We start from the raw sequence: 22354 nt of genomic DNA on the forward strand, positions 1-22354 counted from the left end.
AGTACTTGCACTCCAACGTAATTCCAGTGGGTTTACAAGTAAGGAACGAGACCGCCATATTCATATAAGATCCTAAATATAAGACAAATTTCAGCTTTGTAGCCAACCAGTGCTCCCGACACTGGATGGTTCTAGGCATTGATACCGCTTTGGAAGACATTAATAGTCTAGAAAAAGAAATTGCTGATTTAGTTAAAGAAATTCTAGATGAAACCGCACTGACAAACGCACGACAGGCACTAGAGGACCTAGATTAAACGGCCAAGGAATTTACATACATCACACAAAAGAAAAAACTAGATAAATTAGCTAAGGGTATAGCTAAATATGACAAAACCTACACATACCCATATCTAGACGACAACTATTATAAACAAGATCAATCCGGCAAATTTGTAAATAGAGGAAGGGGAGGATACAGGAGATACTATGCCTTCTCTGACACGTCAGCATCTGATAGTTCAGCCAGTGAGCAACAAGGCAGGAGCTCCACTCCCTTCCAACAAACCCCTGAGCCTTTTTTAGGGAGGGGCTGTGGAGAAAAGAGCAGACAGAGAGGGAGAAGAGGGTGAGGCAGAGGGAGGAACAGAGGGAGAGTTCACTTCCAGGAACCCCACGGGGAACAACAGACCAGACTACAGCAGTACTCGTGGTAACTCACCCCAACCCAGATCACTCACTCGAGCTGTTCTTTCCCAGTGTTACTCAGGCTGGCAGTATAGAAGCAATCAACACAGTGGGTACCTTGGCATCCACCAATACAGCTCCTATTTTCAACCTGTCACGCCACCCACTGACACCCCAAGAACTCTCAGTCCTGAGTAAGGGTTTATCATTTGTACCCACAACCCGGCCCGATTTCTTTGAAACTAAAATTGAAATTCAGAGATTCTTCAGACGCATTCGCCTAAGCAATTTCTTTAAGGATAACCCCGCACAGGACCCCCTGAGTCCCACTGACTTTAGGCCTCCTTCCACGTTCACCCCACCCTCGTCCGCCATGCGGGTCGAAATACTCACCTTTGAGAAAATGGTACTAAAAGATATCGAATCCCTAAGCACTAAACAGAGCTATGTGAAATTTAACCTCAGCTATGAAGAAAGTGCAGCCCTCAAACACCTGAAAGAACAACAAGACATAGGGGGTTATGACAACTTTGGAGGAGGTGTTAATCCGTCCCAAAAGTGACGGTAAAGTGACGGATATACCACCAGCCGTATTACGAGTCCATTATATCCTATGGAACTCGTAATACGGCTGGTGGTATATCCGTCACTTTACCGTCACTTTTGGGACGGATTAACATCTCCTCCAAAGTTGTAATAACCCCCTAGTGATTAAAACAGCTGACAAAGGAGGCGGTATAGTTTTACAGGATATTGACAACTATCAGCAAGAAATATGCAGACAATTAAGTGACAAAAATTGTTATAAAGAGATCACTCCTGACCCTACTAAACAACTGAGAGCTGAAATAATAGAATTAACAACCAGAGGATTGGATTTGGGTTTTATCACTAAAAAAGAACACCAATTTCTAAACAAAAAAGATCCACGCATACCCGTGATATATACCTTACCCAAAATACATAAAAGTTTGACTAATCCAACAGGCAGACCTATTGTATCCGGGTGTGGGTTTCTACTAGAACCTCTCTGCCAGTACTTAGATTACTTCATTAAACCTTTCGTGCCCCTCACTGAAGCATACACCAGGGATAGCATGCATGTCATCATGCTATATGAAGGATTAGATTTCTCTCTTGAGACCGAGATCCTAGTAACTATGGATAAACAATCCTTGTACACTAATATCCCCCAAGGCCATGCTCTCACAATACTAACTAAGATACTGGACTCCGGGTTCCAACCCACACAAGTACCCACATGGTTTCTTGTTTCCATGATGGAAATAGCCATGAGCAAGAACTACTTTATGTTTGATATTAAGTTTTATTTTCAGACTAAGGGAGTGGCCATAGGAGCTACCTTTGCGCCCAATCTAGCAAACCTTTACATGTCTGAATATGAAAACCAATACATTTTCAATCAGGCAAACCCTTTTCTATGCCACTTAAGACAATGGTCCGGATACACTGATGATGTGTTACTGATTTGGCGTGGCTCCTTCGCCCTACTACAGGATTTCCACACATGGTTGAATGACAAATCCAAGGACATTCAATTCACCATTGAATCCAGTAAAAAGAACATTCCTTTTTTGGACCTCATAATAGGAGTGGAGAATGGCCAAATTATACGTTACACTATATTGCAAGCCCACAGATAGAAATACCTTAATGCATTACTCAAGTCATCACCCGAGAGGTTTAAGAGATAACCTCCCATTTGGACAGTTCCTCTGAATTAGGAGAAACTGTACGAAGAAGATTGATTATTTCAAGGAATCCGACATCTCGATCAATAGACTGACAGAAAGGGGTTACCCCAAAAGATTAGTAAAAAGAGCTGGGAAGCGCGCTTGGTTTAATCACAGAGAGGCTCTTATTGAACCTAAACAACCCAAACCAGAGAATAACAGGCTTGCGTGCTTCACCACATTTGATCCAGCCAGTGAGTCACATTCGGAAAATAGTCTTACAATATTGGCCACTGATCAAGGAACATCTGCATACACAGGAAGCCCCGCTTTTTTCCTTTAAGAAAGGGAGAAATCTCAAAAACACCCTCACCTGGGCACTCCTCCCAGAGGTAACTAAAAGAAATACTAACACACTATGGGACTTACAAGCAGTAGTTGGTCACTATAAATGCGGTAACTGTGCAGCTTGCAAAATGACTTTCAACACCACAGAATTCAGTCATAATAATTATACATTCATGCTGCCTAAATTCACCAACTGCAATACACAAGACGTCATCTATGCCATCTGGTGCCCCTGCGGACTGCTATATATACGACAGACTACACAAAAAGTTATGTGTAGAATCCTACAACACACAAGTAGGATCAAGTGCAAGAAACAAGGAGCGCCGCTAGTTGAACACTTTGAAACATCGCAGCATAAGTGTGAAGAGATTAAATGGCAGATTGTTGTACAAATCTCCTTGGGACCAAGGGTTGGAGACAAAGAGTACATCTTATCTAAACAAGAATTATTTTGGATAGAGAAATGTGGCATTATCAGAGAAGGTCTCAACACAATAGAAGATTGGCGGCTTTCTACCCTACGAGATATATAAAAATAGAAACGCAGACACTTCAGACACTCCCTTTATTTCGGACAGGATCCCTCCCATATTTTGTCTAGCCACCTGATAACTTCATATCAGGTCCTCTGCCAATTCCCAGGTAGACAGAAACAACTGGACATTTATGAACTGTATCATAGTACTGCGTAATATGTTCCATAACTATTGTCTCTACTGATGATGACTTTCCTCGTAACTGTTCCCATGTGACATAAACATATTAGTATGTTCAGTAACTGTTTAATAGTACTGCATAATATGTTCTTCAACCATTTTCTCTCCTCATGAAGACTTACTTTATAATTGTTCCCACGTGGTTTAACAGATTGTACAAATAATATCTATACCTCCTGAAGTACATGGACATATTAGCCCACAAGGTGTACATGTATATAACTATGATTAATAACACTTACCATTGTTATTGTGATTAGTATCACCATACTGTTTATAATGTACACGTACATTGTTGCACTGCCATGCGTCGACATCTTTGTACAAATGAGACGGTTACACACAATTACTGTACTTTCCTTCCTGTATTTCATCTTTACACTTCAGGTTTCAGTGCACACCAAGAATTCAGTGTGATTTAGTTCAACATGGTGATGGTACCACATGGGATGATTTCACAGCCTACTGTGTCTCGGCAATCTTATTCCAGACAAACCCTGGTGCCAGCACATATAATTATCTTTTCAAATGCCGGCCAAACGGAACAATCATGTTCGCGCGGCCGACACACCCACTTCCCGTAGATGAAGGGACCAGAAAGGAAACCTTTCCTTTACAGTCCACTGGCGGCTGGCTCCCCATATAGCCCCGTTATATCAAGCCTTGTGATTGGTCGATTTCCAAACCAATCACCACCTTTTATGCTCGCTCCAAAATGGAGGCGCAGCAATATTCATATGATTCGCACACTCGACGTGCAGCTGCTTTGTGATACACAATACATTGTGTACACCCCAGCATTCTTCGAATAACCTCGGAACACAGTTCCACTTACTCCACTGACGCCTGCCAGCTGGATGTTCAACCAGTAATCAGTAAGTGTTATACTACTTCTGGCTTATGCCTTATCCCAACGTCTACTGGTTTACCTCCCTCACTCTGTATTCCATCTTCCTTTGTTGTAGATACCCCGAGCCCATGATTGGTTCGGCGCTCCCGGTTAGGTGACCAACAAGTGATCCTGGGACTAGCGCTACACTTGTAAGTGCGCACACGTTTTATCTATAGATAGATCATACTATCCATACTCAGAGAATTCCTTTTACTTAATAACAAATCCTTTGTTTTCAGACAATTTGAGCCCTATATAACATTGGGGCTCCATGGTTCTACGACCACACACTTTCCACGGGATAAGTTTAGACCCCCAGACCCCGGGACTTTTACAATTTGTGTAAGTTTCCAGAGTTCTATTTTTCCATATAGATTAATCTACTTATTGATCATTCACAGACTAATCTCTATCTTTATCACACCAGGTAGATGCCCCTGACCACCTAGATGGTTTTTCACACACTGGAATTTAGGTGAGTTTTTCCCCCTTAAACCACCGACTTTCCTGTTATAAAATGATTTATCAATCCCTGACAAATTTAGTGATTCACACTTCCGTTAGGTGCTACCAGATGGAATTCCGTTGTCCTGATGATGACCCCTCTTTGACTCACCTCCAAAACGAGGTTGAAACGTCGACATATCTCTAAGAGTGGATTATACGAATACAATTTTTTTTGTGAGACTCCAAGGCTTCTTGGACCGCAGGAGCCACTGTGAATTCCACATTTTTTTCTGACTACTTCTCGCACTCATTGTATATATAACCTTCACTCACCTGCACCTCAGCACCTTCACTGTTTGTAGTAGGGGCACCTAGCTAGACGTATGCAATTTTGATATATAGAATGACATGTTTAAAAGAAATTTACATGCAAATGTCTGGAATAACAAGTTCAAAGAAATATATGATGTAATAAATTTCTTTCTATGTTATATTAACTGTGCACGGAGATTTCTCAAGTTATCTATTTACCGCGGAAGGCTAGGTTACTTCCCCCTTGTTTTTGACCTTGCAATCAAAACAGTGTTCTTACTAAGGCATATATTCTTACGGGTAATGACACTATGAGAAAAACTGGAACAAATTTTGAAGCTTTAACTGTTGAACCCGTGAAGTTTCTAAAACGATTTTCTGAGACAGAAGAAGATTGTGACTTTCATGACATAGAAAAATACCTTGTGGGTGTGTGGAAAATGAGTTCTGACCACCACACATTTGATGATCTTCGGTACAGTGAGTTCAAGAGATCAGTCCTGCTAAGTGACCTTCCACTGATGCCATATTCTGTGCATAGACACATTAGAAGAGCATTCTACTTGATCAGAAGACGTGTAAATGTTTTGGACCATGCATATGTAGACAAAGATCCAGGTGAATTTGGTTGGGAAAATATTGATGGGGTGCTAAAACCTACAAAATGACTAGAGCCTCTAACCACAGAACTGAGACATACATGTACTTGCAAAACCTGTGCTACAAAAAGATGTCCCTATCAACATGCTCCTCTCAAATGTTCAACATTCCTCAAATGTACCTCGAACAATTGCCAAAACAAATAAGTAAAGTGAACTATGAAAATGTGTCTAAAACAGGAGTGATGGACATCATTTTTTCTTATTCAGATCATAAACATTAATTGGTGCATACATAAAAAGATTGAATACAATTATTATTGTTTCATTTATAGATAGTCTCTTCTTCCTCTGTTATAGTTGCAATTTTAGAAAATGGTGAAAGGTTTGCTCTGAGGAGTTATTTTCGGACTGTAGAAGACTACTTAACCACCAAAACCTATGTTTTGACAACAAAAGGAAGTATATAGGTCTCATGATTCCTGAAATATTGCATCATCTCTGCAACACATCTGCTATTACCCAAGCTAAATTACTTCTCTAATGAACCAAAAACACAAATCAAAAATGAAAATCTCTGGACAGCAATATTTTTACAGATGTATATCAGGGGGCCAGGATTAAAATAAGGGCCCCCTTAATCAGTGCAGTTTCCCCACTGGTTTGCTTCGTCAATTTGCTTTAATCACATTTTCAGTTTGATGTTTACCATACCAGATAGCTAACAATCTCCCTCTGATTTTCAACTTCCTCCCACTTGGCGGTTCCCTACCCTAATGTGTGCTGCACAGTGATAGGCGGGGTTTGTTTACACATGGGATTATTTATTCACAGTCTTTGCAGCAGTGACCAGTACTTAACACGCTATTTTGTGTGGTGTTCACAGTCCAGCGAGGATACTCTTCATGGCAGTCACGTCGGATTGCATAAAGCTTGGAACAGAGTAGAGTGGCGCAGGCTGGGAGAGGCAGGGACAGAGGATTACCACTTGTCATCTTTTAATCCCTTGCAGCTGCAGTTTGAAGGACGGCAACTGCCCTGGTTTGACTGATGGCGGATTTTGTCGCTGGAGCTGTTGGAGGTAATAAAATGAATGGAATACATCATCACTTTTGAGAGCAAAATAACGGTTGGTCACAAGAGGGTTCAGGTGATAAAAGAAATGCTTTTTAACTTCTACTTTTTTATTTATTTTCATATTTCTCTTTTTCCAAGTGGGTGGTTTATCAATCGCTTACATGTCCTCTTCAGAAGCCACGTTTGTGGGGACTTTGACCAGTTATCTAGCTAACAATAAGCAAAATATCACTGCGTACTATAGAAAGATGCATCCACCTGCCCACTTGTAACAAAAAGCAGTTAGTATTTTTTTGCAAACATATATTAGAATCAGTTTAATGTAAGTCAGGTTAAATATGCTATGACTCAAATGGTGCAGAAACATGCAGAGATTATCCCTTCCGTCAAAGACCTATGGTATGGAAAAAATAAAATAAACACTGCTATAAATATCTCCTTTTTGCAGATCATTTTTTCTTCTTAGAGAAATTGATCATAAGAAGGAAAAGACAGTTCTGCTTTTCCTTGCTTAAAGTACAGCTGTAATGACCATGCCTTTCAACCTGACTGCTTGCTGTGGCAACAGGCATTGTGGCATCAGAAATGAACTGTATTAACTTATTACAGTTGAGCAGCTACATCAATTCTTTATGACAGGGGGCTAGAGACATCACAAATTGACTGCAATAAGGAAATTAGGGGCATGCTTTTATTCAGGGACTGCTGTCAACTGGCCTCTTGTCATGAGGGTGACTTTCAACCAGCCTTTATATATGATATGGTTTGTAGGCCTGTACCTGTTATGTAGAATGTGAAAAAGCATGTTCCAGAAATCGTAGTGTTATTGGCTACCAACTTAGCATTGGTTGAACGTAACCCCTTCACAAGGGGCAAATTGACAGCTGTGAAAGAATATTAAAACGTAATTTCTAAATGCTGCTTCTCATAATTTTTGATCATGTATTGTGTTATTTATAGACAAATATTTAATTGTTCGATTACTATAACTCATTTGTCCTTTCTCAAGACAGGGCAAACAGTAAGTCTGAGTGTTCGGTCAGTTAATTCATAAAATTTTGTAAGCGTATCTACCACAGTTTTCCTAAGCTACAGGATCAAACCATAGAAAAAATGTAGGTCTCATACAATCTGAGATCTGACCTGGCTTGTTACAATATGTTCTGGCTGCATGATGCAGCCGGGTATGGTATGTTACAATTAGTGATTTATTTACAGAAAACATGCATATCAACTCACTTTGTACTTTGCAAGCTACAAAGGGCCTCATTACGAGGCTGGCTATCTTAAGATCACAGCTTCACTTTGGTGGTCAGGACCGCCGCTGCTGTGGTGGTCCGACTGCCACATTAAGATTGCTCCACCGTCTCTGTCGAGATCACCGTCAGGATGGCGGCTGGAGGTCGTACTACACCCTGCTGTGCTACCCTGCGGATTACAACCTCGTTCTCTGCTAGCCTTTTCATGGCGGTTTCCCATCATGGGATTTACATTGTTCAGAACTGAGAGATCTTTTTACACATATTTGTGATTCAATGATCTTGTTTCCATTGTATATGTTATCATTTATGCTTAGTATATCATTGTAATTGTGTTTGATTTAAAACACATTTTCTCTTTATAAGTATAATCACTTGCGGAATATTGATGTTGCAAGTGTTGTGTGTTTTGTGAATCCTGCAGTTCTAACACACACCACCACACACACCACCTCCCCAAATAACTCTTGGACTCCTCTGCCATTTGCTAAAGGTTGTACTTGTTGCTCATTTTGCAACCAGGAGTAAGATGACACTCAGGCCTTTGGCTCCAACCATTTCTTGATTTTCTTTACAGACATTTGATTGGCTGCTGTTATATTAATCCTTCTGTGAAGTAGTTCCTCCGCTCAATACTGATAGATACATTGTTCACACAGTCCATGTTTCAAGGAAGGGGCTTTGCCTAATGTAAACTTATGATAAGTACAGAGGTAAGGGCTTTTACTTATGAAACATTCTCACATCCAATAGGAAGACCTTTTACATTGTGAACTCTCTGATGAATAGAAAAGGAACCTTTTTATATTACTTACAAAAGGAAAGGGTCAAGTGCTAAAGGACTGTACTTGGTGGTGGGTTTGGGTTCAACAGTAAGGTGGCCCTGCACACCTGATAAAAACAAATGCTCCAATTGGGACAGTAACACCAGCTTTCTCTGGGATCCTCCCAAACCAGTTACAACTTTCCCACATGAACTGCAGTAGAGATGCATGTTTATTGTCCACTGTCCCAGAAGAAACCAGCCCTTCTACAGTCTATGTGTATCTCATTGCAGTGGCAGGTAAGCTTTAACATCTGCAGTGCCGGTTGCCAGTGAAAAATAACAATTATGAATCATGCTTTGTATTCCAGTATCAATGAGGCTGGTAGAGTGCTGCATTTTTGCTATGAATTCCCTATTCCTAAAATGGCTGCCTCATTGGAAAGTAATGACGCTGTGGCATATAGAGTGGGCTGGTGGGTGGCACATGTTGTAATAAACAAATAGCTGGGCCTCTAAACAAATAGCTGTGCTTTCTGCCTCTCTCCCATGAATGGTCGTATTTATATTGTTTAGACTACATAGGCTTCCTCCAGAGCAGACACATCTCCATTTCAGAGAGATTGCAGTGGTGAGTGGGATCTATGCAGCACTATTCTGGTTTATCCAGGATGTGGATATTGTACTGCATGGTGCAAATGTGAGTATGTACTCTTTGGCAAATGCACATTGTAGGGTTCCTGCCTGTTTACAAACCAGCTGCTCCCTTCAAGCTCACTTGTGCCTCAAATGCTCTCTGCCTATAATGAGCTTTTTGCTGCAGACTGTATGCGCAGTGTGCATGCGGAGGAGCTCAAGTGGCTTCAGACTTGGTACACTGGGATTGATGTAAGCCAGGGAGAGAAAGCTGCTAGAAACTGCTGCATAGCTGTTTATTTGCAACTGAAGCCAAAGTCCCAGAGAAAGGGTTTAGCATCTCTGAGCATTTTTTTTCACTGATTTCACAGATTTAACTACAGGCACACATGATATGGGAGTCAGTGATGTGTGTTGTGGTGCGGGTTGATGTTTGGGTGAGGGAAACCTTACAGTGTTTTTTGTTCAAGGGTTTTCACAATTAAGTAAATGGGCAGCTTGGGTCAATAATGTGCCCCAGTCTTTGGCTGCATCATTTGGGAAATCAGACATTTAAGGATCACAATCTGATGGAGATGTCTCCACTTGGAAACGATTCCTGCACCATTGTTCCAAGAGCAAGGATTGTCCATCATTAAATAGGTACCCAGAGTGCCTTCAACTATGGGCTCAATGGAAACATTAGTGGAACTGTGCTAGCCTTTCTGGTGGAAAAGCAAACCACTCTGGACTCTGACAGAACTCTCAGACCACTCACATAACATCTGCCTCGCATCACTATCAGAACTTCCTCACCAGAGTTGGAGTCACACACACTACTCTCAAAACTATCAGTCTAGTAGTCACACTATACAGATAGCATTCACACTCCTCACAGAGTAGCGACTACTACAGTGAAATCACTCTCAGGCCACACATGAAGTAGCAGTCACACTCTACCAGCAGCACCCTCACAGTCCTTATAAGGAGCTGTTTTACACCACCGACTGAACTCTTACACCTTTCACACTCTCAAATGCATTGTCATACCCCTAACAAACTAGCACTGAAACTAACACCTCTAGCTTATGTCTGAAAGTGCCTCTTCATTGACTGATGATATTGTGCAGGTAATATTGTGGATGGGAGAGTAGTGAAAGCAGGAATGAAGATATGCACGAGTCAAGGATGAATGGCTGTATGGAGGATGAGCAATTGATTGCATGGATGATTTAATTGCTATATGGAAGGAATCATTTGGGCACTTTCAGTTGTAATTCACACTTATTGGCTTTTCTCTTTGCATTTTGGTATTTGCAGTTCTGATTTCCCAATTGTGGCTGCAAAACTAGACATAGCTGAAAGCTATAAAAACAATGTAATTGGGTGTCCTACTCCCACCTGATTTAGGGTAACGAGGTCTGTGGCATGCAGGTGCACTGCAGGGAAGGTACGAAACTACACGCATGCTACAAGTAAACACAGAGGCCCATTTTATACTTTTTTAGCGCCGCATTTGCGTAATTTTTTTACGCAAAAGCAGCGCAAACGTACAAAATACATTTGTATTTTGGAACTTTGTGCCGATTTTGGGGAAAGATAGTTTCCCCCATTCACATATCTTGAAGCAGAGGCAATTTTAGGCAGGAGACAGCTGAAATAAAGCCATTTTTGGCTTTCTAAATAGTGAGTCTCCCATCTTCATAGGGTCTGTTGGCATGTAGACAGGTTGCATGAGAAGGGACATTCACAGCAGGCTTTTGCTCGTCCTTGTTGAGCTGGTCACATGAAGATGATTCATTTAGTTTAAGCTTCCCGTAAATCCCGCACAGTAATCCGAATCCGTTGACGTTAGAAATGAGGTTCTGTGAATCTCTGCCGCCCTTCCTCGAACATTAACGTGGCGCACTGGTGCTCATGACCCCAGTCATGGGAGAGCACAGGCTGTGTTTGTTCTGAGTTTATTTAAAGCACATTATTGCTCAATGTGATTAGGGGTCAAAAAGTAGTTTGTTGTGTCAGTGTTTAATAGATTCTGCTTATTCTCTGCCGCACTACAGCTGAGGGAGAGCACTGTCTGGCACTGAGTGAAGGACTCTTGCTGCATGCTTTAAATGCTTTAAATGGCTGAGGGGTGACCGGGCCTGTTTCTGTGCTGATGTATGTGAATTAAAAGGTAAAAGAAAACCACATTGGAGGAAACCAGAGGATGGAAAACTAATTTTAAGGAAACACAAATTTAAGGAAATACAAATAATTTGAAAATTAAAAGAAACATTTTAAAGAAAAATAATTTTAAACAAACACCTAACTTTCACAACAAAGGTCCATATCTTCTTGTTGCAGCAGTAAAAATTGCAATTCAATATGATTATGAGGTAGCATTTTTATTCATCCAAGTAATTCATACGAAAAACTCCATCATGTTCACAATGGATTTCTGATACTAGAACTTGACACTGGACTGTATTGCTCTTCGAATCTTATTCTTTAACTAGTTCACATGTGATTGCATGCATTCACCATATGGTCACTTTTGGATATGCATGGATCATGCTTGATACAGTATTTCGGTCACGGGTCTCTTCTTTGGTGGATTTATGTGAAGTGAAGTCCCTGTTTATCCTTTGTAGAATTTGACCACAGATATATATATATTTTCTTGTAAGTATATTTCACAGCCTTGAGGAAGTCTTGTTGATGAAACACATGTTGGCTGTTGTATCTCTGGATTCATGATGGAGTTTTTCGTATGGATTACTTGGATGAATAAAAACGCTACCTCCTACTCATATTGAATTGGAATTTGTACTGCTGCAAAAAAGAAGATATGGACCTTTGTGGTGTGCCTTAGTAGAACACTGTGGAATTTACAAGTGTCACTTGATCTCAGCTGACATTACTGCATCCTTAGTGGCTGGGTGCTTACCAGTTTGGCACCCTTTGTGGTAATCTTTACGATTACATGGACATTGTTTGCTAGATTACATTATAGTCATGTATAGGCGTTGCAAACCTTATACACGGCCACTGTTTTTTTGTATTCAAACATCTAAAATCACACCCTTAGGTGAGGATTAGTGATGGTGAGGGTTTTTTTAGATCAGGAATAGGTGATGTTTAGGGACAATGAGGAGTTTTTAGGGTTCAGGGATAAATTGTGTTTAGGGGAGTTGAGGGTTTATTTCTACAACTTTTTATTAAGTTTTGCAGAGCACAAGGTATACATTCATAGTGATAATATGCCATGAGACTATAATCACAAACAAGAGTGCTAGTGACAAACACAGATTCCTGAATGGTAGGTCTACTGTACATATCCATAAGGAAAATAAAGAATAGCAGTGCAAACATTATCATGAAGTGAAATAATATTCTATCAAATCACATGCCCATTGAAACTCCTTTCCTCCAAACATCCCTAAACGAAAGGAACAACTACGTAACATGCATGGGCGAACTTGCTAAGGCAGCTGCTTATGTGTGAGGAGTTAAAAGTGGTAAGGTGGGAGTCTGCAACGGGTCAAAACTTGGTGGTGGCATAGGGCAAGTCCCAGGGTTGGGGTGTATCAGATCTGGATGAGGTGAAGCGCTCTTGTATGTGTAGGACAAGAAAAGAGTGGGAGGCCTACTGAAAGAAAGTGCGCCAAGGGTCCACACAAGAAGTCAAAGCCTTTCCAAGTGTCTGCGAAACATTTGCCATACATTAAATAGTGAGACCCTGCCAAAGGGGCGGGTATGCCACTGAGACATGGAAGAGGCATCATGTTTCTTCCAGCCAACAACTAAGGCCATTTTCACTGCCCCCATCCTTGACCACGGAATGGATCGGTCTCCCGCTGTTTGATGTTTAAGGGACTAGTCACGGAGACCCAGGAGAACAAAGTCCAGGCTGTGCAGGAGAGGGTAGTCCAGTATCTCCGTCATCTGTGCCAGAATCTCAGCCCAGTAGGGTTGTATCATGGGGCAATCATACCATATCTGTCGAGAATTTCCCAGTAGCCCACAACCCCTACAGCAACGATCAGCTGTGTCTTGGTAGACTTTTTGGAGTTTTGCCGGGTGTAAGTACCAATCATAAAGCACATTGTAATGAGCATCTCTTAGGCCAAGTGAACAATTACATTTGGGGATATCTTTCCAGTGTTTGTGCCACTGTTCTATAGCAATCTGTGTCCCTACTGTCTGTTCCCAGAATGTCATGTGTTGAGGAGTAAAAAAACAGGCAGCAGAAGCGAGCAGTGAGTAAAGGCAGGAAATAGAGTCTTGAGTTCACCCCAGATGGCGTACAAATTACTCTAGGGGAGAGCTCCCTGGAGGCCACCAGCCTCATTTCCGGTTGGAATACCCAGTGTTTCAGTTGGGTATAATGGTATATCTCAGAGGCAGATAGATTAAAATAGTGGCAGCAGTTATCAAAGGTTAGAATGTCCCACCTGTGAAAGAGGTGTGATATGGTAAAGCAACCACCCTACTGCACAAATCAAAGAGTCCTGGCAAAAAGGTAGGTTTGAAGGCCATACTATAATGTATAGAGATATAGGGAGAGGGAAATGTTGTTAAGCCATGCAAGCGATTCACCCCGTCCCATACCTTTAGAATGGTTGTGCTCGGAGTGCTTTAACAGACATTGAGTGGTCAATCGTGTTTGGGACATCCCCGATTGTTCTAGCGATCACTGCTCTATCCATGTGGAGCCAGTCAGTCCTTAATTTGAGACAGTGGTTTCTGACACTCGGCAGAGGCACCTAATAGTCAACTGGGGCAACTATGACAGCTGCCACATGGTGGTAATGCTTGTGTGATTTTAAGATGAGCAGAACAACATTTGTTTATTAATTCAATATACTTTTAAAAACAACTAATACCTGCCATCCAATGCATTCTTATAGCTTTAGATGCCTCAAACAGTCTGAACTGTCACACTTGTAGCCATGTTATTGTTATTAGTTGTGTTGGTAGTGCCATTGGCAGTGCTGGCAGTGGCTACATATGGTGCAAGCTACAGTTTCCTTCTGATGAGGGCCCTGAAACTTCTTGTATTACAAATTAAGCACTGGAGCCAGTGTTTGTCAGATTCCCTCAAAGACCATTCTGAGATTACTCTTAATTGTTCCACTCTATAGTAGAGTGTAAAGTCAGGTAAGACCAGGCCCCTGCATCTCTAGGGAGTGCTAGTACCTTGTGTGATCGTCGAGCCCTGCAGTCCTGCCAGATGAAGCTAGTAATCATTGATCAGAGAGAGGAGAACATTTCTTGGTTAGTGTCAATGGGGAGTCCTTGAAAGAAATACAGAAGTCTCGGTAGCACTGTCATCTTTACTGCATCAGTGCATCAAACTAGGCCAAGCATAGTTGGGCCAAATGTTTGAGGTCATCCTTTAGTTGATGCAACAGGGGAGGAGAGTTTGCCTTGTATAGGTCAGCCACTTTGGGAGCAATTTTTATTCCAAAATAAGTGATATTGTTTTTGACCCACTGGAAGGGGGAAGAGGTCACTATCTCTTTCATTTCTCCCGTAGGAACGGGTAGCTTAAGTAGAAAACGTATATGGAGATTGATATGGAACCCTGAGAGTGATTCATAGTTTCGGAGTTTGCAGAGCTGACAGCGATGTTCAGGGTGAGGTGAGAGACATTAAGACGTCATCTGCAAACATAGAAATGTTATCTTTCTCTGAGTTAAAAGGTAGTCTACGGATTGAGGATGTTGTCTGATTCTGGCTGCTAGGGGCTCAATATTCAGGTTAAATAAAAGGTGGGGAAAGAGGGCACCCTTGTCTCGTATCACTCCCCAGATTAAAGTATTCAGAAGCAATACTGTTTACCCTAGAAAGGGGGCGGGTGTAGTTGAGTTGAACCATGGCTATAAAAACATTCCCCATATCCGAAGTGACTCAGAGTGTGCAAGAGGAAGGACCATTCCACCCAGTCAAAAGCTTTCTTGGCATTTAATGCCGCAGCACAGTCATGATGCATTTTTAGTAGCCTTTTCAACTAAGTGGATCACCCTTCTCAAATTGTCATGAGTCTGTCTCCCTTTGATGAAGCCAGATTGAACCAGGTGGATCAGTTCTGGCATGATGTCTTTCAGCCTGTTAGCTACTATTTTTGTATAAAGTTTAGTGTGTAGAATAAGAAGGCAATTGTTCGATACAATGAGCAGAAGCAGGGGTCCTTTCTCAGCTTTGAGATGACAGATATCAGAGCCTCTCCCATTGATGGGGTCACTGAATGTGTCTCGGCCACATAATTGAACAGGGCTGTCGGATGAGGTACCAAGTAAAAACTGAACGTTTTGTAAAATTGAGCAGTGAACCTGTCAGGCCCAGGTGATTTGTGTAGTTTAAGGGAATCAATGGCACTTTGGACCTCATCGTCCCTTATTAGATCTAGCAAGAGCTTGTTTTGGGCGGTGGAGGCTCGAGGCAAGTCCACTCACTTTAAATAGTCAAGGTGCTCCATGTTACTCATGGGATGTGAGGTATATAAATGTTTATAGAAGTTGTGGAATGCTCGAGCTTTCCCTTCTTCCGTTTGAATGACTTCCCCGGAGACTCCATGTAATTGACCTATGTATTCCTTTTCTTGTTTTGCCCGTTGTGAATCCACTTTATTGCCCTGTTCATATGTGGTCTTTTTAAGGCTCATTAGGGTGAGTTCTGCTTGATTAATGTAAATTGTATTGAGTTTTCCTCGTAAGGCAGTGGCCTTCCTCTGGGGAGTTAGGGTCGGTGAATCTTTGTGGGCCTCTTCAGCCAAATGGAATTCAGGCTCTGATTCCCGTCGTTCCCAAGCCTTCTGTTGAGTAAGAGTGGTCATCAATGATATACATTTTGCTCTAACAACCGCCTTAAGGGTGTCCCATGTTATTGCAAGGTTAGTGCCTTTGGGATTGTTCATTTGAAAGTAGTCTCTAATTGTTTTACAGATTTAGGGGCATATTTATACTCCGTTTGCGCCGAATTTGCGTCGTTTTTTTCGACGCAAATTCGACGCAAAACTAACTCCATATTTATACTTTGGCGTTAGACGCGTCTAGCGCCAAAGTTCATGGAGTTAGCGTCATTTTTTTGCGTGAACACCTTCCTTGCGTTAATGATATGCAAGGTAGGCGTTCCCGTCTTAAAAAATGACTGCGATGCATATGCGTCGTATTTATACTCCCGGGCAAAAATGACGCCCGGGAGTGGGCGGGACTAAAAAACCCGCATTTGCGCCGGATTTTAGCGCCTGGGTCAGGGCAGGCGTTAAGGGACCTGTGGGCTCAGAATGAGCCCAGAAGTGCCCTCCCAAGCCCCCAGGGACACCCCCTGCACCCTTGCCCACCCCAGGAGGACACCCAAGGATGGAGGGACCCATCCCAGGGAAGAAATGGTAAGTTGTGGTAAGTATTTTTTTTATTTTTTTTTGTGGCATAGGGGGGCCTGATTTGTGCCCCCCTACATGCCACTATGCCCAATGACCATGCCCAGGGGACAGAAGTCCCCTGGGCATGGCCATTGGGCAAGGGGGCATGACTCCTGTCTTTGTCATGTTAATGGCGTCTGGGCGCCAAAAAGAAATGGCGCAAATCGGGTTAAGACAATTTTTTTGCCACAGCCTGACTTGCCCCATTTTTGGACGCCCGAACGCCATTTTTCCCTACGTCGACGCTGCCTGGCGTACGTGGTTTTTTTTCACGCACACCAGCCAGCGCCGGTCGGCTAACGCCATTCAATAAATACGGCGCCCGCATGGCGCTTCAGAATGGCGTTAGCCGGCGCTAATTTTTTTGGCGCTAAACTGCGTTAGCGCAGTTTTGCGTCAAAAAGTATAAATATAGCCCTTAATCTTGGGAGAGACGATGCTGCGTGTTGGGATTAGGAAATAACTATCTATGGAAGGGGGATTTTGGACCGTGCCATTCTAAAGTGACCTCTACCAGGGCGTGATCTGAAAGTGTAATGGGGTGGATATTGTCAGCCGTAATGGTGTGCTGTATAGGTTGGTTGATGAGCATGTGGTCTAGTCGGGAATAGGAATGGTAGGAGTGCGAATAGAAAGTGTAGCCTTGAGTTGTGGGGTGGGCTATTCTCCAAGCATCTAACAAGCCAAATTGTTGAATCGCTTGTTTTGTACCTTTAGTGAAGGTAGCTGTATGTGTTCTGTGAGGATGTGTACTGTCTAGGACAAGATTGAAGTCACCCATCAGTATAATATCCCCTTCCACAAACCGACTCAAAAAGGAGAGGAAGGAGAGAAGAAAGTCAGATTGCATAGATCGAGGCCACCATGCATGTGTGGTCCTCAAAGTTTCCCTTGGCCATTTTTATCCTCCCCTCCTTGTCGGATTTCCTGGCCATAATTTGGAATTTTAGGGAAGAGTGGAAAAGAAAAGCCACACCATTATGTTTAGCGGTGGCCGATGATTTGTATATTAAGGCAGTGGATGTGTACTGTCTAGGACAAGATTGAAGTCACCCATCAGTATAATATCCCCTTCCACAAACCGACTCAAAAAGGAGAGGAAGGAGAGAAGAAAGTCAGATTGCATAGATCGAGGCCACCATGCATGTGTGGTCCTCAAAGTTTCCCTTGGCCATTATTATCCTCCCCTCCTTGTCGGATTTCCTGGCCATAATTTGGAATTTTAGGGAAGAGTGGAAAAGAAAAGCCACACCATTATGTTTAGCGGTGGCCGATGATTTGTATATTAAGGCAGTGGTTCCCAACCTTTTGACTTCTGTGGACCCCCACTTTATCATTACTGGAACCCAAGGAACCCGCTAAATCATTATTGGAATTCGGGGACCCCCTACTGAGTACTTATTGAAAGCTGGGGACCTAATCTGTTAATATTATTTAATTCCTAAGCAGTCGCGGACCCCCTGAGGAGGCTTCGCGGACCCCAAGGGGTCCCCGGACCACAGGTTGGGAACCACTGTGCTAGGGATACAATTTATGTTGCACATTCCTCGTTGCACTTAAGGTGAGTTTTTTTGTAACACTATTATGTCAATTTGTCAATCAAGGATATAATTTCATAGTTTGTGGCATTTACCTGGGGAGTTAAGTCCCTTAGCGTTCCATGATAAGGTGTTTAATACCATAGGTAGTGTAAGTGTGGGTACCTCGCTAGAGGCCTACCCCAGCGATAGATACAGTAACTGTGGGCCACCCGGCCACATGTCCTCCCCTAGTCCTTCATTCCCACTTCCCTTATGCACCCCCTGTGACCCCTTCAACATCTCAATATTTTGTCTTGAGCCATGCAACAAATTAAAAAATAGAAACTTATTGAACTTATTAAAACTTGGGGGTTTGGTCTCCCTATAACAAAACAAACAGGTCAAACTCAATTACCTCAGGCGTTCTGGACACCATACCACTGCTGTACTCCAAAGGATGCATGAGTGACTTTAGCAACTGTCTATGAGTTAGCCAAACATAGGTGTGCCAGACAGTTTGATGTCTCATTTGGTAGGGATCAATAATTCAAGCGGTCCCGTGTGCATGTCTCAGAATTGCGGTACACTAAAGTGATTCTGACTGTTCGACATACAATTCCCTGAATCACGTTCAGTCAATTTCACATATATTACCTGTCATCACTCTGCACCAGTGGGTTGGTATAGAATAATCTGAAGTCTGTCATTCCGATGGTCTGTCAGCAGTGACGCAGCAGCTTCTAGTTCTATGAATGTAAGAACCTAGGTTCTGGTTGCAGTACCCCTCTGTTTCTTACCTGTTTTTTGATGCACTGTTGACTGAAGTGCACTGGGTTCCTGCTAACTAGGTCCCCAGTGCCAGTTTCCTTCCCCAAGACAAGACACCTGGTCACTTGATACCCAAGTGACCAGTCCCTTTAGCACCTCTGTAAGTCACTATTAAATTGTAGCCCTGGTATGTAGGGAATGGGTACTGAAAAGAGGCCCTAGGAGCTGCAGCACAGCTTGTGCCACTCTAAGGGATCCAGCACCAACCTCATTGCAGGCTGCATGACAAGGTGCTCCCTAAAAGTGAAAACACGACATGGCATTCAGACTGTGTGCCATGTCCCGTGAACACTGCATGTAAAATGTGTAAATCACCCCTACAGCAGGACTTACAGTCCTAAGGCAGGGTACAGTATATTAGATATGTGGGCATATGTACAAGAGCAGATGTGCACTTGCTGATTCTTAAACATAGTAAGTGAACAATTAAGTCATTTAAAATACATGTGCTGGACACTGGTCAATACGAGTTCCCCGGCTACATGATGGCTGCACTGAAAATAGGGATGTTTGGTATCAAACATCTCGTATTAATAAACCCTCACTGATTCCAGTGACTGATTTAATAATACATGCTCCAAGAGGGCTCCTTAGAGGTGCCCCCTGAAAACCCACTATATACTGGTGAGCTCACTGATCATTTCCAGCCAGTTTGCCACCAACAGATGAGAATCTGACTTCCAGGGGTTGGAGCCTTATCTCTCTGGAGGGCAGAATCCAAGCCTTCTCAGGCTGGGGTGTTGCACATCCCTCCCCACAGGATAGTCTGCATTCCAATGCAGGAAGAAAAGAAGCCCACCACATTTGGTATGTAGATCTGACTTGTCTCAGAGGGATAACTTGACCCCTTTCCCCAGGGCCCATCTGGCAGCTGGACAGGTGTAAAATTAGCTATACAGGAGCTGTGTTGCCTTCCCAGGCTGGATACACCCTTAGGGTGGATAGCCTGAAATGCACCCAGCTTTAGAAATTCCACCATCTTGTGTGTTATGGAATTTAGGAATTCTGGGACGGGGTGATGTCCGCTACCCAAAGGAAGTGGTCATCTAAGGGGTATAGTAACCCCAAGTGTAAGTAGCCCATTGGCTACTGACTTTCACTCCTGTTAATGCCCCGTAAATTGAGTATTTATGGGACGCTCCGATACCAGATCCTCAGATCAACGCTGGACAAAGAGGAAGGAGTGGATAACGAGGAGCGTGACTGACAGTGCCTCCCAAAGTGACCTGTTGGTGCTGCTTTGGACCTTACCCCATACTCACCTTAGCTCCAGAAGAATGGTCTTGTAAGTCGCTGTTAAGTACCAGCATGCAGTATATGTTTTTTCCCTTACAGGATAACATTACCACTCCAGAAATTGCACTGTGTCAACTTTGGAAAACTGTAAAAATTCATAACTCGAAAAGTACTCACTGATTCCAATGATTCTTGTATCAAAATTTATATAAAAGTATGCATTATTTTTATATTTTGGTGTTGGATTTCTTTATTGAGTGTGTGTCTCACTGCCTATGTGTGTGCAATTCATGCTTAGCACTAAGCCTCTGATATGCCTAACTTCTTGCTCACACTACCACAAAAGAGAGCATTTGGGGTGTCATTTGTGCCTCTGTAATTCCTTTGGGACTTGCTTGGACTCTTTACACAGTGTATCTCTTTTTTGGTCCACTATATAAAGAGCCAGCTTCCTACAATGAAATGGTGCAATTTGTTTTGATATTCGAAGGATATGCCAAAAGGGTAAGTCCAGTGGTATTTGACATGGTCTTTGCGCAGATGGTCACTGGCTTTAACTGCAGACATTATGCCAGAGTAGCAGGGGCAATGTCTTGGAAGAGTGACCACACTTCTCCCTGGAATGAGACTGTATCTTGTTTGCGGGCTGCTTGTAGGATCAGTTCTTTGGTCTTAAAGGAATACAGTTTAGTGAGGATATCCCTGTAATGCATCCCTCCCCCAGTTGTCAGCTCACATAACCTGTGAACCCTCCTCCAGCTTTCTTTCTGCTCAGTCTTCTCCCATAAGTTGAAAGAACATTCCCACCACAAAAGCCTCTAGGTCTGGTCCTTCAACTCCCTCCTCCAGGCCGGGAATCTGTATGTTATTGCGTCTGGAGCAATTTTGCAGGTCTTCACAATTCAGTAGGGTGGCTTGTAACTGAGTCTGCAGCTGCACTGTGATACTTTCCAATGGGTGCATTCTCTGTTCCAAATCCTGGCATTTCGTATCAAGTGTACATATGCCCACTGAGATTACGTCAGCCTGGATGGAGGCTAGCAGGGAGTTAATTAATGCTTTGAAGGTGTCAAAAGAGGAGGCAAAATCTGCTTTTAGCTCGTCTCTAAGTTCCTTCTTAAAGTTTTAAGAGACAGTAGAGTAGCTTTTCTTCAGTGAAGACCATCACATTGTCCTGCAGTCCTGCACAAGCCTGAAAAAGGCATCAGGGCTACTTTTTTTTTTTTGATAAAGAAATTTTATTACATTTTGCATAGAACAATTATGAATACAGTACAACATGATGCCAACGGGCATCAAAACAATACAATAATGGTCAAGTCCTCGGTCCCTGCTGCTTTCATCACTAATGTTACTCACCATCCCCTCTTAAAGGCCCGCTACATCCTCCCATTTCCCCCATATCTTCTTGTGCTTGTGTAAGCAACCTCTGGCCTCGTACACAAGTTTCTCTCGCTGCGCACACCAATCCACTCCCCGTCTCCACTTAGCCAGTGCCGGAGCCACCCTGGCCTTCCAGTCTGCCATTATGTCCCTTTTAGCCACCAGACATGCCTCCCCTAAGAAGGACCGATCTGCTCTTCGTAGCTCTGTATCTCCCATCACCCCGAGAAGAAGGGGCAATGGCGACCTCTTTACCTCCTTCTGTAGGGCCTCAGATATCTCTTGCACCACCCTTTCCCAATAGGCCATTATAATCGGCCATGTCCATACCATGTGGTAGAAATCCACTGTATGATACCTGCAGCGGGGGCATTCCGCTGTGGGGCGGAGGCCTGCTTTATGTAACATGGCGGGTGTGAGGTATGAAGGAAATAGGATTGTATTAAACGGAAGCGTGTGGCCATTGTTAGGGAGCGTGGGGCCATTAGTGCTTCTGTCCAGTCCGTTTCCTCCATGGGTCCCACCCAACTCTCCCACCTTTGGCGAAGCTCTCTCAGGGGTCCCCCAGTGGCGGTGATTAAGGTGCGGTAAATCTGAGAAACCCCTCCCCTTCCCAGGACTCCCATC

The 22354-nt window shown here is 42.9% G+C and overlaps 1 protein-coding gene across 2 annotated transcripts in view; it reads left to right on the forward strand.

Moving 5' to 3' along the window:
* The first annotated feature begins 6523 nt into the window (after positions 1-6523).
* Positions 6524-22354, forward strand: part of SLC25A47 (solute carrier family 25 member 47) — a 101410-nt gene continuing 85579 nt past the window's right edge. For both annotated transcript variants that reach the window (XM_069208327.1, XM_069208328.1), the window contains exon 1: positions 6524-6719. In XM_069208327.1, the coding sequence (XP_069064428.1) occupies positions 6689-6719 (31 nt within the window). In that variant the 5' untranslated portion in view covers positions 6524-6688. The remainder of the gene's footprint in view (positions 6720-22354) is intronic.

The sequence above is a fragment of the Pleurodeles waltl genome, chromosome 9 (genome assembly GCF_031143425.1).
Source record: "Pleurodeles waltl isolate 20211129_DDA chromosome 9, aPleWal1.hap1.20221129, whole genome shotgun sequence".
In the NCBI taxonomy this organism is placed as follows: domain Eukaryota; kingdom Metazoa; phylum Chordata; class Amphibia; order Caudata; family Salamandridae; genus Pleurodeles; species Pleurodeles waltl.